This window comes from Anopheles maculipalpis, chromosome 2RL, assembly GCF_943734695.1.
Source record: "Anopheles maculipalpis chromosome 2RL, idAnoMacuDA_375_x, whole genome shotgun sequence".
Classification (NCBI taxonomy): Eukaryota; Metazoa; Arthropoda; class Insecta; order Diptera; family Culicidae; genus Anopheles; species Anopheles maculipalpis.
The window spans coordinates 80,987,771-81,005,562 of NC_064871.1; the positions used below are offsets into that span (position 1 = coordinate 80,987,771).

A 17,792-nucleotide genomic window follows, 5' to 3' on the forward strand; every position below is an offset into this window, starting at 1 on the left:
GATTAATCTATCGAAGAGATTTTTGCTAGTAGACTGTACATAAAGCGAAACGTTTCGTTTCGGTAGCGGAATTTGTCGTTGTTCAAGGTAATAATTTAAGACTCAAGCGCAAACACGTTAGCACCAACGTCATACCATCCCAAGACGCCCCAGAAAAAAAAACTCCCATTTTTAGTCACCGGTGGCGATCGTGCCGCCGATCGCACCAACCACGCATTGTATCGTATCGCGGATCGGGGTGTATTTTTGGGGATTTCTCGTACGTAAGGAAACGGCAAAACAAAATAAAACAAACAATACTCGAACAGGCTCGCTTCACGCAGCACTTTTCTTATCCGAATGGCCGGTATTTGCGAGCATAACCGGTTTGAATTCTTCACCGTACATCATCCGACTCCGGCTTCAGAAAATGGTTACGCCCGTCTGCGGACGCCGACGACAACAGCGCGCCGAAATGGTGGCCTTGATAATGGCTTTTCGGATGTTTTGAAACTGCAGCTGTACCAGAAAGCGTTTTCTGTTCCACGACTATACGGTGCGGAATCAAAATGCTAAAGTCGAGGTAGGAAAATAAAATTGCAATTCCGTTTTCGGTTGAGCTGTTGTTCGCATTTGTGATTCTGTGGATTTTTATTGGTTTTTTTTTGCGGAGAGCGAATGTCATTGGAGACATTTATTCAGTTTTTCTGTGCAGGCAGTTTTAAAGCACTAAAAGAAATGATATTACTTTAGTAAAACCAACAAAATAAAACCAACTTCATTCTCTTTAGAAATGATGAAGGTTCCTTTTAATTGCCATTCGTGTACTGACAAGTGAATGGTACGAATAAAGTGATTTATGTGATGAAGTGGCTAAAAATAATTTTGTTTTTGTGTTTCTGCACAATAAAGGCCAGAAAAAGTAGTTTCATTTATACTGCAAAAAATCCCTCAACCTTGATTACGGTAAGAATGGAGAAGAGGCGACACGGTGAGATACCCTACAGGGAGTCGAAAACCGGCTTACGGGATGTCCAATGCTGGTGGATTTTCCACAAAGATAGCAAGCAAACGTTATCCATTCGACCGGTGCACGCTTGTTTCGGGGCAGATGGAGCTGATCGTAGAAAAAGGTTTCTTATGGTGGTTTTCTTATGATTCATCGCTTCACATACAGTGGGACAGAGGTGTTTCTTGGGTGGGGATTTTATCGACTATAGAAGTTTTTCCAAGGAGAATGCCACGATTTATTATTGCTTCATAATTAAATCGAGTGAATCCCACTGAAACAATGGCTAGCAAAGCTGAGATGATGCTTGCTTTATAATGTAAAGTAAATTTAATAAAAATCAATTAACAGTATGTGCCCCTGAATATATACTATTTTTTACAACATTTCTACAAATTGGGTATTGTTTTTTACACAAAAATTGCAAAAACATATCCCTGGATGAAGACGATATGAAAACATATTTTATCATAAATGCCCTTTACTTGGATTACCGAGAAATATTGATGGAATTCCAGATTTCTTTGTTTTTGCCCCGCATTTTGTTTACGTTTCTCCAGAACTTTTTGGTTTTCAAACATTGTTTGGAAAAAGAAAAAATCGAAAAAACTGTGTCGATCGATGCAAATAGTTGTGAAAAATCGATAACAATTTCGCACAACTCTTTGCACCGAAACACATGTAAATTATTATTTAATATTAGATCTACGTTAAGTTATAAATACAAATATTTTTATACAAATATATAGAAACGGTCAAAAACGTATGAGACATAGTTAAAAGTATATGAGAAAGCGATAAAAATCTCGAGACGAAAACAAAAATGAATGGGACTACGCGAAAAATCACCGCGATAACTTGTAAACTTTTCTTTGTCTTTTGAAGAAATCTGCCTTGCTGTTTATATGTTATGTATTAAATTGAGATATTTATTCTACTTATATCCAATATGACGCCTCAATGCCGTATGCTTAATATTTTAAATTAAAATACATAAATAGAGCTAACGCTGAGTAACAATACATTTTGGGTAAATCGATATCAAAAATGTGGTGAAAAAACTAGTCAGTTTTTTTAAACAAAATAGTGATGCAGTAAGTGAAAATGATAGTAAATACAATGAAACAGAGTAATTGACGTAATTGATAAACGCCTAAATATAGGCAATATGGCATCAACTGGAGCTAAATATGTTTTTAAAATTATTAACTGTCTGTCTTTACTACTACGCGTGCATTATTTTCATCAGAATCGTGATTAATTTTGTTTTCCTTTAAAATCCTAGCCCCTGAATGTAGGTAACGTGGTATCTAAACACATTTTTCAAAATTTACATTCATTAGAGTGTTTTAACCGCTCCTGTAAGCGATTAAATAGTCGATCGAAATTTAACCCGAAAAACGACATTCATATTGTATTCTCATTTCCTTTTGTGGGTTTAATAGTATGCGCAAACGACTTACCCCATCAGCCGCTTCTTAAAGATCAAAAGAACAAACGAATTTTATTTATGCGTAGCGTGCTTCCCAACATAAAGCGCGTCAAGCTTCCGTTCCGCTGAACGTCCAGCCGGCGGCAACCACTGTGTACACCACCTTCACTGCTGAAAACCGTTTAAACACCCATGAGGAGGGGAAAAACCCCCCAACCGGAAATGGACTTACGCATCAAGCCGCTCCCGTAGATGAAGTACGATTGTTTAGCATTTGCTGTGGCACTCAAAACAAAGGGAACAAAAATGCTCCGAAGAAAAGCAAAACAACATTGTCTTTCCCTTGGAAGAATCAATAACGACAGTACGAAATTGGAAGCGTTAAGAGGCGGACATCATTAGTTTAGCTGTGGTTGTGGCGTAGTACAGAGAACTCAGATTAGATAAATCCTTATCCTTATCGGTATCGCCAAGGTTTGGTAAACCCTGGCAGATTCGGCGTAAGCCACACAGGTTTTTTTTTGATCCATCGTTGCGCACAAACAACACGGTTCCGTGAACCAGTTTCGAGCAAACCGCAACCCCGACTGGTCGGTTCTCCGTGTCACCACCCCTTAACGAATCGATGAGCGAATGGAATATCGAATTCCCGCGGTTACACTGGTGATCTGAGGGTGGCATTTAGGTGGTTGTAAACAGACCCCTTTGCCAGCACTGAGCTGGCAAGAGAACACGAGAGAGCGAAATGAGCGCGACCGGTGACCAAGATTAGAGTGCCATTTGTACGATGCAGCGGGCATACCGGCGAACGAAAATGTTGAGAGCGTTTCGTTTCTGTGAAGGGGACTGGCAGAGAGCAGTTTCTTCTTAGTAGCTAAGTGAGCCGTTTGCGCAGCGTTCCAGTGTGCGTGCGCCGAGAGTGCGATGAAGACACCCACTTTACGTGTGTCGGGAGCAAAAGCAACAAGACCGTCCAGTGGACAGTGTTGACGAAAAGGGGAACCTGCACACAACGAACAGAACGAGGTAGCAATTGACCCGCACCGGTAGGGTCAGAATGTGTCATCGCCGAGTGAGGCAAGGTTTTCGGAAAGGTGTGGTCACGTGCGAAATTTAAAATCTGTGCTTGTGTTTGTGTAAAGGGGTGGAGAAAGAAAGTGTGCTAGGTTATGTAAGGCTAGGGGGTGCGATAGGGTGCCACCGAAACTTGCACGTCATTACACTACACGTTCGTCACCTGGTTGTATCGGCTGTTTGAGTCACTCGCGCCGGTGGTTGCTGCAAGACGAACTTCTGGACGTCCTTGAACGTGTGGTGGACGTCCTCCACCCTAAACGGTGAAGCTGTTTAACAGGGTCGGGTTGAATTCTTGTGTGATTAGTGTTGGTAGCGATTGTCGTGGACCCGGCACGGAACAGCTGTTCGGGGAACACGTGTGAAGGTGCGCTACCCTGCTACATTCGGTTACGGAGCGTTTTGTATGTAGTGATTTCATCCCACGGTCATCATCGCTGTATCGTGAACGAGGCGGTGTTGCCCGTTAGTTCTAAAAGTGCGAAAGAGTGTGTCGTAGGTAATGATGGTACACTGCACCATGCGGACGTTGTACGGGTACGGTGTGATGTTGTCGGTGGTAATACTGGTGGTGCTAGATGGAAGTGCAGCTACGATAGATAACGCCACGGGTGCGGTTCGCGAGAACTCGCTATCGAGTGTGCCTGCGATAGTGATTGAGCCATCGAGCGTTGCACCTGAAGCTACCGAGCTAGATACCGGCCGCATGTCGTCTACTTCAACGATTGCAACAGACACGATCACCACCACCATCACCAGCACAATTGTCAGCTCAACGGAAGTAGCACCAACAACGACGTCATCAATATCTACCAATAATGAGGCCACGCGGACCGTGACGACAACAACGACGGCCTCGATACCAACAACGGAGGTTAGCTCGGTTGAGCCGAATCATCAACCACGCTCCACCTCAGCCGATGACTTTCCACCGAATTGTTCGGAATTCAGCGTAAGTACTTACCAACCGCACCATCATGGCGGCACATTCCTCTACGATAACTGGCCGTGAAATGCAACGCTATACTTCCAATACGCGTTGGAAGATAATGTAAGGTTTTTACAAGAACCAGAGATAAAAATTATTACCTCATCCGACCGATTAACAACCAATACACAGATGTAGCAGCATTTTTTCGGCATTCGTAGTCACGATTTGCATACCATCTCTAATTGACATTTAACGAACCACGCACGACTACTTTCCGGTGCCGAAACCACACACAACCCGAGCTGAAAGAAGGTGTCCCGAGAGTACTGGCACGATAATTCGCTATGCAAAGCGTGTGCTGGGTGCTGCAATTATTGTAAAATTTTAGAGGACTTTTATTCCAACTCGCATTCCCTGGCGTGTGATTGGCGAAAATAAAAAAAAAATAAAAGCGCAGACGAGGAAAGAAGCTTCACCAACACAATCTCCCACAATGTCCATTAGCCGGAACCGGATGGCAGCACGTCTAGACGCATTTTGTTTGCTGCATTTCGTGAGGGGTTGTGTGGAATTGTGGATGTCATTTGAGATTCCTTATCGGTATGCCGATAATGACGTCGTAGTTTCCCGCCACACGGTACGAATCGAGTTAGCTTTTGTGACACTTGTTGATCGAGGTCATTAATAGACCCTGGGTGTACGATCACAGCACAGCAAACGGTGATTCAATAGACGATCGCTGCTCAATATGGATGGCGATGGTGGGAATCGTACGGCACTGTTCTAGAAGCTACTGTATATCGCGCATATTGTTTACCGGAACGAAATTTGTGCTTGCTGATTTATTTTCAAATATGTTATGCTGATTGCAGCAAACAATGAACTTGATTGTGTAGTTGTATGCAGTACGCTGCTCTTTAGCAACAGTTGATTCGTATTAGTTGTTGATACGAATCGTTTGGAGTTAAAACGTGTTCTGAAGTGCATTTATAAGATCGTGAGATTAAATTTTATTAGCAACAGTGAAGGGTATCAGACACATGACAGGATGTAATAAAAAATTTCATGCAAAAATGCTTGCTAAAATGTGAATTAAATTCAAACCTTCACAATTGATCACCACAGAAGGTTTTCAAGGTACACCTATTAATATAAAATTGGATTTGATTTATACTTCATCAGGACGCTAAAGGTCCCCAAATTACTTTTTCACTTTATTCTACACATAACAAACACAATTTCCACACATCTGGGAAAGATTTTGGTCTGTTACATTATTGTTGATTACATCCAATCTACCACAGGTTTTCTAGTATAAATTCTAATTTAAATATTAAGAATTAGTTGAGGTTGAGGTGAGACCGGCGGTAACAAATTCCGGGATCGGGGTACAACGACAAGTCTTGTAAGCCTTTCGATGGCCGGCATGAACCGGGGAAGGTCTTTAAGCCCAGAAGAAGTATAATTAAACTAGTTTTATACCAATTACATAAATGTATATTTTATATTGCATTTTTTATCAAATGAATTGATCAATAATCTTCACTTCCTCTGCATTGATTTTCACTGATGAAGACTTTATATGCCAGTCAGTCTAGATTAGTTTAGTAAGTTAACTTTCACAAGTGAGAACAGACGACCCTACTAGATGTTACCCTTAAATCTACTAAGAAAGGGTAATGGCCTTTACTAATCTTGAACAAATTTTTCTATAGAGATTTAACTTACGTGAGGATCATTTTCATTTTCATAAAATATCCATAAATCCATAAAAGAATACGAAATCTCCACTGATGAACTAACGAATACTCCAACCTCTTCACACCTCTACCAACAGGCCGCTCCCATCCATCTGATGTACAGCGAGAAGGCACGCATCCGCAAGTGTTGCCCACCGGGCCAGATGATACAACCGCGCGACAACTTCCAGTACGAGTGTGTCCCCGGCAGCCGCGAGCTACAGATCGAAACGATCGAGGCACAATTCTACGGCAACAATGAATGCGTGGAGGTGTCCGGCGAGCAGGTTGTGCTGCCGATCGAATCACAAGATCTGTGCGAAAGTGATCCGAATGCGCTGATGTACAGTGCGGATCAGGGCGACGAGCTGTTTGTGCTGCAGAATGGATCACTGTTGGTGCTGGAGCTCGGATCGCTCGTATCGGTGTTCGATAGTTACTGTGTGGAGATGACAAGCGATGCCCAGCTATTGGCGAAGGTGTGCGAACACATGCGAATCGATCGTGTTGGGGTGCTGGAGTTTTTCATGCTGTTCGGTTCGCTGCTCTCGGTGCTGGCCCTGCTATTTACCGCACTGTGCTACTCGTTTGTGCCAAAGTTGAAAGATACCTTTGGATATCTTATCGCGGTGCATGCTGGCACGTTTGCCATTGGGACGATATTTTTTGGACTAGCCCGGTGTGGTGGTCGGTGTATCGATCAGGGACATGTCGGTAGGTATCGGTGCAACTTGTGAACTTCGACGAGCGACTGTGCGTTAGTCAAAATGACTAAAACCAACTGTTATGTGTATCATTTCTGCAGATTTCACCGATATGGTATCGAACGCACTGCTTGGTAGCTCGATTTTTGCCTTCTTCCTGATGAACGTATACAACGCAATGTACGTGGCGTACTACATACCGAATGGGCTGGAATATGAGAACAAGAACAAGCTCGACATGTATGCGTTCCTGGCGGTGCTGTACTGCATTACCTTAATACCACTATTTCTATTCCCCAAGGGTATGTATCGGAGCCTAGTGTCCCGGTTTTCTAGGCTTTTACATACGACAAATTCTGACATAATTTATCTCTCTCTCTCTCTCTCTCTCTCTCTCTCTCTCTCTCTCCAGGTGGTCTGATATGCATCGTGTTTTTGTACTTTGGCGCCATTGTAGTCGCACATATCTTATCGTCATACTACACGCGAAGGCTCACCTCGGGCATATACCTACAAATAAGTGGTCAAACGAAGATTAATCAAACCCGGCTGAACGACATCAATGGACAGTAAGTTGGCAAATCGTTAATTGCACCGCAAGATAAACTGCAACAAGGGTGTGTTTTGTTTACACTAACACGCGGCTCTGATAACGCTTCTTTGCAGGAGATGCCTCTGCCTGATGGAGACGGTGGCCGCCCTTGCTTTTTGGATCGTTTTGGCCGGTTTAATACTCTCCAACAGTATGACCGGCTGGGCACGGATCGTCGCCGTGTACTGTATCGTGGTGCAAGGTTTAGTTATCGGAGTGCTGTTTGTGGCCGGCCAACAGCGGTGGATCATTCTGCGGGAGTGCTGGAGCAACTCGGGCTCGGTCGATTTGCGTGCCGTGGAGAATGGGGTGGAGATGAAAACGTTCGCAAAACCACGTGCACTAGTAGAGGAAACGGAGGACGGCGCGTAGAGGGGCAAGATCGTAAATCGGGCGTGGGCATACCAACGCCACAAATGCCATAACAAGTACTAGACTATCTGTGATCGTTTTGTCCCGTGGCGTGACACAAAACTCGTGCAAGGTTGATGTTCGGATTCGAATAGAATGTTACCAAACGACGACTGGTTGAAATGAGCTGGCGTATACTCCTCTACCAATGCGCATGTCGAAAACGATGAGTAATGTGCCAAAAACCGGCAAAGCAAAACATTGGCATTCATAAACCATAGAGTACGGAAGCTTTTTACACAATGTTCAAACAATGTGAAAATGTGGGAGATAGTAAGAGATTAGAATAAGTATGAAACAAAACCATTACTTGTAAACTAGCGAAACTGAATGAATTCTTTATTTATAAACAATAAAAGCTTATCACACATGTTTTGGCTTGCACAAATACCTCTATCTTATCTGATAGAGTGACAGTGAATAACACTGTAAAAAATGTAAACCAAAAGCCTGTAAGATAAGCGCTATAATAGCCAAAACCGGCTTCTCTGTAGGTTTGTATGTTTTAATGTGTGTGTGTGTGTATATTTGCTGTGATATAATTCTTGCTGATAATAAACTGCAAAGATGGACTATATTTAGATGAATGCTCTCAGCGCGTATGTGTCACACGTAAGGATAAATAGATTGGGGTTCCGATGATTAAAATGAGGTCATACGACAAGAAGCAAACACTAATCTCACCAATGTTTTGATAGGTATCTGTTTGATCATGCCGGGCTCTCTCTGCTTGATCTTATTAGTACTTATTGGTTTACTAGAAGTATTAGTATCACGTAGTTGGATAAACCAACAGGTTTTATCTTTTCCACTTGAAACACCTGTCGTGGTGGCACGAGGCTAAGACTGTTCCTGTACTCATACGTGACTCTGGGACGTAAAGTTTGTCTAAAACTGACGAAACCCTGTTTACCGGGTGTCAGACACGATTGGTCTCCCTGGTCTCGTCTGGAAAATAGAGCTAAACGACCCAACATGTAAGGTTCATCTGGGCCGTCCAGAGGTGGCGTAGTAAGCCCATATTGTAAAGGAATGATGGCATTGATGCGTCCGCTAGAATGGCCGGGATAATATAATGGCAGGATTGTGATATTTTCTGTATCGGTTCGGTTTGCTTACTGTAGCTGTATTCACCACAGGATATTGCTGCCAATTGACTGCAGTACCTGGTAAGTAAGTAAATGGGATATATAAATCACGACACGGGATTTGTTCACGAAGACGTGCTTTTCGAGTAAAATAAAACGCGGACGCGACTGCTCTCGTTCGGTTTAAGATTGTAAGTCGCTGTATTTCTACAAATGTATGTTCTTATATATTAACAAATTTTAACGGTATAGGTGCTTTTCCTACACGCCGTGAGTGTGTGTTAGTGCCAAGAGTTTGGGAGGTAAAATCCTAGTTTTATCTGAAAATGTTGTTTTATAATTTTTTGTTATCGCTGTCCGATTCGGCCGTTTTATTTAATTGCACCAAATGCATAGACGTGTTTTCCTGTCGACCCATGTTCTCTTTTTGACGATACCTATTTTTTCAAGACGCAAATGCGTTGCCTGCTCTTAGAATGTTTATTACCATTTTCCTGATTATCGAGCCTGGTTGTTTGTATAGGATGGGTCTCTAAAGTAGAATGCAGTTTTATTGCACTTAACCATATGGCACGGCGTGCGGGCGTAGGCTGCTTACGCTTATCGCTATTTTCGCACTTCGGTCGTTCGTACGAAGGATGTTGTTTTATTGTACCGATTTATGCGTGCCGGGACCTTTCTACCTGTATTGCATATCGAGATGCTTCGTATTTTTAACGTTTCCGGTAATCGTTTATTTAGGATGACGAAGCTGGTGGTCCCTAGTTATGAATTACATTTTGGCTATGTTTGTCTCAGCTGATTGTTGAGTTTGTGAGATGTGAGCTTATGATGCTCTTAGATGAACATAGTTTTTTTAACACATGGATTAGAATGATTGATCGTTGCGTTCGCAACATTCCGGCCCTCGTAAAACTGCAAGTTTTACCAAGATACGCAACGTTTCAGCTATGAAGAAAAATAAGAATGAAAGGTATAATCTAACTATTTGTTATTAACCTAATTAAATGCGTGCAATCATTGACGTTCGCAATCGTTGTTACGCGAAGAGCGCTGCGGTTGAGAGGGTGCATCTGAAGGTGTTGTCCTCTCGTTGTTTGCTGGAGGCGCGACGGTTTTAAGTGTTGGATACAGAAACCTTGGTTTACCGCGACACGGGATTGCCTCAATCGTATGCAATTCTTCATTTTGTTGTTCTTCTAGCGGGATGCTGATGTAATTTTGCGGGCTTGCTTCGTTAGCTGCTTGCTGTCTATGGCCGCGATGAGATAGCAGATTTGTCAAGGAGTCCCAAAAGGATGCTAGCAATTGCCATCCTACTCCGTAGATTTCGAATAGAATTCTGCCATGTATTATTGTATCTATTATGAATTTAATAGTTCTGCCACATACATAGATACCGATAGCTGTTGATGTAATGTTTCCGAGCCAAGTAGACCAAGATACTAGTTTAGACCAGTACTTTTCGAACGCGCCGTGAATTACCTTTTCTGATATAAGTGTATCGAAGGTAAATCCTTGTAGATTCGGGTGTTCACCGGTGATCATTTTATGTAGTACTGATGATGCAATTCTTTTATCTCCTTGCTCATACACCATATTTTTCATCTTTTGTAGGCTTTCGGCGTCGTAAACACCGCTCTCCATTAAACTCGGCAATGGTGTATATGTCCAGCTTGTTACAATATCGGTTGTTAGTTGTTGTGGTGCCGTTGTTTCGCGCAAGCGTTGGTCGATTGTATACCATCTTCCACCAATGGTAAATTTTGCTGGCAACAGCGGAGTGCAATCTATTTGCGTGCCTCTTAGTTGTAACATTCGGGTTACTGGAGCTATAAACATTGAACGATTATTGTAGTTTACCGGGATTTCATGATAGCAGTCTTCTTTGCTTTCGTAAGTAACGTAAACTGGTTTACATTCAAGAATGTATAATACTTCGGCTGCTACAACTGCTGTATATCCAGGACGTTTCACAAGGTTTGTGACGAACTCACTAGGGTTTAATCGAGCCAGAGTTAGCTTAGTTTCCAAAAGTGCCTTATCGATTTTGCACAATTCGGTCATTACTGTGACGTATATATCGTTTAGTTTCTGGCCGAGATAGTTTTCTACCAGAGTGATTTTTGAGTTGAAATAAGTGAATAGGTCGAGGTTTCTTCCATCGACCGCTTTTCTTTTAAATGGCGATTGGTAACCACTTAGCTCAAGGATGAATATTTTTGGATGATCGGTGATGTAGCTATTGAAGCCGCATATTTGTGTAGCGTCTCGAGCTCTTATCGAGAACATATGCTCCTTTGAGATTAAGGTATATACTGTGCTCGCTGCAGTTCTTGCATTATCAATGGTTTTGTTCACAGTACCTTCATAGATGATTTCGAAATCGTTTCGCTCGCATTGCCGTCGCAGATCCACTTCCCAGGTAAGGTAGCCGTAGTCTGAATCCAAACACCAACCCGTCGTATGCGCGCAAACAAGACCGCTACGCAGCGTGATTTGATCGTTCTCGAGGTCTGCTGTAGCCACGTAGTCGTATAACCCGATTTCGTAATCGTAGTATACCAACGCGTCTTCCCAAGTGTAGCTCGATGTCCGATACGTTCCTCCGCTACAAGCTGTTCCTTGAATGCTGCCAACGATCAGTGCTTCCCCCCTTGTGGTGTGATTGCGACGCAATTCCCTAACCTTCGTATTGATTGATAAGGTAACTTCTCCTAAAGTTTGAGCTAATTTACATTCCTGTGGTGTAAATTCTTTAACGATATATTCATAGCTTCGTTCATAATCCGATGTGTGCGAAAAGGCGCCACAATGTTTAATTGATCTGGTGATAATTACTTTGCATTGATGAACGTGAACGATGGTTTTTGGGCTTCTTTGTAATACTTGAATTCGTATTTCTTCAGTCGAAACGTTTTTGGATGGCGGAACGCAGGATGCTACGTCCATAAGGGAGTAGCTAGTGATATTAATATCGTTGTTAGCGCAGTCATACGCTATTAAACCTCTTGTTGATGCCCCAATCGCTTGGGCTGAAAGAAACAAAAATATTAGTATAGCCATGGTAATGGTATTTAATGTAGTGACTTTCGCTTGTGTCGGCTTTTCTTTTATTTTTGCCGCCTCCGGCCCTTGTTTGAAAGCCGACACGTGTGTAGTGTTTGCCATAAAAGTGTTGTTATACCAATTGCAGGGTTTGATTTTTTTCTTTTTTTCTTTTATACCTGCTCGGCTACGATCCTGATTGCGGGACGTTTTTGGTTTTTCGAATATCGCGCCTACAAATTCAGGGTTTTTGTTTTCTAACACCTTAATGTTATCTGCGTCAATCCTATCACTTGATATGGTATTGAGCAATTCTTTGTTATTTGAGCAAAATTTGGTAATAAAGAAGCCCCCTTCGTCGTGAGCCTTTATAACCTGATCCACGGTTTCTATTGCTTTGTTTATTGAATTAAAGCTGTCATTGTAATCGTCGACATAATGTTGATGTACGATTGGTGTTAATGCTAATGGGTACTTATCCTTCAGCCGTTCAGCGTTGGAATTTTTTGCGGCCTGTGCGCAGGATGGAGAGCAGGTTGAGCCAAAGGTCATTACCTGCATGACGTAAGTGTCCGGACTACGATCTTCGCAGTCTCTCCAAATAAATCTTTGGGTGTTTTGATCCTCCTTGCGGATCTTTATTTGGTGGAACATTTCTTTTATGTCACCACATATAGCATATTTTCCTTCTCGGAATCTTATTAGTATCCCGAATAATGAGGTTGTGCTATCTGGCCCTGATAATAAGGCCGAGTTAAGCGAATGTCCTCTAACCTTTGCGGCTGCATCAAACACTAACCGTGGTTTGGGCGGCATTTTATTTTTATTTATCACTATGAAATGTGGTAGATAAAACGTGTTTGGCGGATTTATTTCGATTTCCCAAGGTTCTAGTTTCCTAGCATAACCTTTTTCTACATAGCTTTTGAAAGTTGTTAATGCCCATTCTTTTAGTTCTGGATCCTTTTGCAATTTTTTCTCTAAACTTATGAGTCTTGACATTGCATTGTCAAGGCTAGTGGGAAATTTATGATTTTCCTGTTTCCATAGCAAGCCGACTTCGTAGCGTCCTTCTTTGAATTTTAGGGTGTTTGCTAGGATTTGTTTCGCCCTTTTTTCTTCTTCCGATTCCGGAAGTTGTTTTATTGGTTTTACACCAAAATCTTCGACAGAGAAATAGTTAGATATCAGTTTTTGGATATCTTCCTGTTCTTGGATAACCATTGAAAAATTTGTACTTTCATTATCCGAGTTCCTTCCGTAAACGAGCCAGCCCAATTTAGTTTTCATTGCAATGGGCTCTCCTTGTTTACCGTATCGATGCTTTAGCCCCATTAATAATTGATTATGTTTTATACCGATTACGATTGTCGGTTGTACATTGTCAAATTCATTAATTGGTAAGTTTTTCAAATAAGGGTACTTAACGCACAATTCGTTATAGTTTAATGTTTGTATTGGCAACATTAAATTTTTGATTGTTCTAACATCTTTTAGGTTGAAAGTCTTTTTTGATGCGCCCCTAATTTTCAAGTTTACGCTTTGACTTCCTTCTTGGTTTGCTTTCGTACCTTGAGTCCAAACCAGTTGAAGTGGAATTTCTTCTCCCGTTAAGGAGAGTTTCCTGGCGATTTTTGCATCTAATAGCGTTAGAGATGAACCCGGATCTAAAAAGGCGTATGTATTAACGGATTTATCCTTATTCATCAATGTTACAGGTAACACTTGATAGTGTGTCGAAGATGGAATCTGTATTTCGTGATGGTTATTAACGGCTTCTTGTTCAACTGCTGGAGTTGTTCCCATAGGATGAAGCATTTTGTGATGTTTTTTTGTACATCCATTAATACCACACTTTTGTGCGCTTCTACAAGCTTCTATTGCATGATTGTTTGATTTTAAACATCCTGCACAAATACGTTTGTCTTTAACTATCTGTTGACGCTCTGTAACATTTTTATTAACTAAGGCGTAACATTTAATAGTTTCGTGTAGCTTGTTGCATATTAAGCAGTTTGCTTTTGGTTTACTGGGTCCCGGTTGGTTAGTCCCTGGTTTTTTCGTCTTTGATTTAATTTCACTTTTTGACTCATGAATGTTAACATGTCCCTTTTGAGTAAGTGATTGCAACGTACTCATAACAGTTGCGGTTTCCGCATAAGGTTTAAGCCATTCGCATAATTCATCTAACGTTTGATTTCTTATGCTGATTTTTTCCTTAGTTACATACTTGACTCTATCAAGTTGTATGTTATAGGGAAGTTTTGATGTTAACTCGAGCACCAATCTATGATCATTAAGATAAGATGGTTCATCCATGAGGTTTACAGTATGCACCAAATTTTCTAGTGCATTTATTAAATCAACGACTATATTCTTGGAATCCTTTTTAATTCGTTGCAAGCCATTTAAGAGTTCTAAGTAAACTAGATCTGTTCCTCCGAACTTTGCTTCTAATCTCTTGATTATTTCGCCAACGTTTTTGGATTCCATCATTAGCTGTTGAACGTGCCTTAATGCGTCTCCGTTCAAAGCTTGTCTTAAACGGTTTAGATTTTCTAAATCCGTAAATTTGCCTTCTTCGTTTGTTTTTTCAAACGTTTGTTTGAAGTTCGTCCATTCTTTTGGATCGCCTCCAAACTTTGGCAATTGCATCAAGGATTGTCTTCGTAGAAGAGTTTCCATGTGCGATGGACCCTGTCTTTCATCCATCATGGATTTGAAAGCATTAAAAAAGTACTCCATTTGTTGTTGCTGGTTATCTACCATTTTTCCTTGGTTGATAACCATTTCCTTCATCGTTGTGTCCATAATGGACTCGTCCATTTTCCTTTCGTTTGCCTTTCCCTCATCCCTTTTTGCAGATGCCTCTATTTCAGATGTCAAACGCTTCAATTCGTATTTGATCTTTTGACATTTAGGGCATAGCCAGCATTCCGCTGGTGTTGGACTGCGTGTCAGTCGAACGCACTGCAAATGGAACCAACGGTCGCATTCGAAGCATTCTGTCATTTCGCTTTCCTCGGTATCAATACCTTGGCATAAGCGGCAGGAACCGTTTGGGTTTTTAACAAAATTAAAAGGCATTTTGAATCCTTGCCTTGCACTGATTTCCTTGCCTTATAATGAGAAGACTGACTTACCTGGATAAGTTGACGCGTTTCCTCTTGTAAATTGGGCAGGAGCTAGAACCGTCTGGAACTGGGATGTCTTCGCTGTGATGATGTCTGCACGGTACTCCTCTGGGTTTCTCGCGTGTGGCGGAACAATGTCTTTCACAATAGTTTTTTTTTTAAACCTTTCACAACACAGCGTAAACACGAATGTTCCGTATTGTGAATACAATAGTTTTAAGCGATAGTGGTGGACACAACACTAAGAACAACGACGATTTTGAAACAAAACGGAGATCGACGATACAACCTTATTGAACTGCACTTTGCTCCTGTTTTATTTCACACTAACTTTTATCTTTCAAGTGATTAGAACACTCTACGGATTGAAATTTTTGACGAATAAGTTCGACACTGGAGTTATAAACACTTTTGAGATTAATTATAACTCCTCTCTGGAGCCACCATATAAATCACGACACGGGATTTGTTCACGAAGACGTGCTTTTCGAGTAAAATAAAACGCGGACGCGACTGCTCTCGTTCGGTTTAAGATTGTAAGTCGCTGTATTTCTACAAATGTATGTTCTTATATATTAACAAATTTTAACGGTATAGGTGCTTTTCCTACACGCCGTGAGTGTGTGTTAGTGCCAAGAGTTTGGGAGGTAAAATCCTAGTTTTATCTGAAAATGTTGTTTTATAATTTTTTGTTATCGCTGTCCGATTCGGCCGTTTTATTTAATTGCACCAAATGCATAGACGTGTTTTCCTGTCGACCCATGTTCTCTTTTTGACGATACCTATTTTTTCAAGACGCAAATGCGTTGCCTGCTCTTAGAATGTTTATTACCATTTTCCTGATTATCGAGCCTGGTTGTTTGTATAGGATGGGTCTCTAAAGTAGAATGCAGTTTTATTGCACTTAACCATATGGCACGGCGTGCGGGCGTAGGCTGCTTACGCTTATCGCTATTTTCGCACTTCGGTCGTTCGTACGAAGGATGTTGTTTTATTGTACCGATTTATGCGTGCCGGGACCTTTCTACCTGTATTGCATATCGAGATGCTTCGTATTTTTAACGTTTCCGGTAATCGTTTATTTAGGATGACGAAGCTGGTGGTCCCTAGTTATGAATTACATTTTGGCTATGTTTGTCTCAGCTGATTGTTGAGTTTGTGAGATGTGAGCTTATGATGCTCTTAGATGAACATAGTTTTTTTAACACATGGATTAGAATGATTGATCGTTGCGTTCGCAACAGGATAGTCAGTCCTCACTACGAGGAAATGGTAATTCGATCCCCAGATCTGTCGTGTGAAGACCGGCGCTCGAATAGCGTCCATCTTTAAATATTGATATAATTCTTAAGCGAGCACATTGTTCAAAAAGTAATATTAGGCTTTTTTTATTAGTGCTAGAATATCAAAGTAACTGTTCTGTCTGGATTCATTGTCATTTCCGAAAGAGCACCGAAAGATCCACTGCTGCATTCTTCCACCCACGGCTGCATCTGATCATCGCTTATTTCTACTCATCCTGATCCAGCAAACGAACAGGCTGTGCTTCTGTAACTCCTTGTTTCTTGCAAGCAGCTTCCTGGCGGAACATGAGGCACGAGGCAATCGTCTTCTTCCTACTTATTCCATGGTCAAGATATCTACACCGTCGGGCAACTCAGCAAGCTCGAAAGTTTTCACATCGCCTAAGATGGTCACTCGTAAATGGCGTACTCCCGAAGGGGATTAGCCGACGTTATAGTGTGCGATATCTCGTGAATTTAGTTTAAGTACGGTTACTTACCTTGTGTTTATTATAGCAAGACAGCTAAGCTTTTAATTGATCCAGATTAAGGTTTCCATTGGTCTACGGGTCTATGGGATTTGCCAGTTCGAACGCTGCTGTCTTTGCCAACGGGCACTCTTATTGTGAAGGCTTACATCGAATTATCCATTCCATCAAGGCAAGTTTTTGTTCAAGAATTCGTTCATGAAGAAAAACGAAAGTGTCATTGATTACCTAATGTTGTATTTGCTTGTATTTTTGCCAAAACCTTGAAAATTTGGAGCAACTTCAACGAAGAATCGAAGAATGGATTGAATGGGTCGGCGAATGGAGAATCTCGGCGTCTTCAAAACCACCTACAGGAACCCTACACCCTACACCAACAGGAACAATGTTCTAGCTAATGTAGGGATAGACAAGACATCCGTACATAATTTAATTGAACAGCAGAACAGACATAGTGTCGTGTAACTGTCATCTCACACATTGTCGTCAGGCAATAGAAGCTTCTTACGTACACCGATAGCTCAAAGAAAAGTCAGCACGTTTGGTCCGATATGTTGCAATCAGCAATCGGTGTTAGCGAGATGCGCCCCACACCAACCTTGCTGACATCTCATGGCTAATTGCTTATCTGAGATCATGCGCGACCGTTCGAACGTTTTGTATGCACTTGAGAAATACCGATCGGTCTGTAGAGCGTATGTGTGTGTCTGTGTGGACGCGAATAGGATAGTCGTGCGGAGCAGTATGAGCTAGAAATACCTCTTCAGTCATACACAGCATCGCGCAGAAGAACGAATAACATGGGTGCGTAAGCCGTCGTCACCGCAACGCGATTGGAATTTGGCCGACGCCAAACCAAACCAAACAAAGCTCACTTCCG

At 41.7% G+C, this 17,792-nt stretch overlaps 1 protein-coding gene across 1 annotated transcript; it reads left to right on the forward strand.

Annotated features, from left to right (window-relative positions):
• The first annotated feature begins 3,996 nt into the window (after nucleotides 1-3,996).
• On the forward strand, nucleotides 3,997-7,832 carry LOC126568062 (uncharacterized). Its single transcript, XM_050224471.1, has 5 exons — nucleotides 3,997-4,446; nucleotides 6,263-6,878; nucleotides 6,970-7,170; nucleotides 7,281-7,437; nucleotides 7,535-7,832. Exons 1-5 carry the CDS (start codon nucleotides 3,997-3,999, stop codon nucleotides 7,830-7,832), a joined length of 1,722 nt encoding a protein of 573 aa, XP_050080428.1.
• The last annotated feature ends 9,960 nt before the right edge of the window (nucleotides 7,833-17,792 follow it).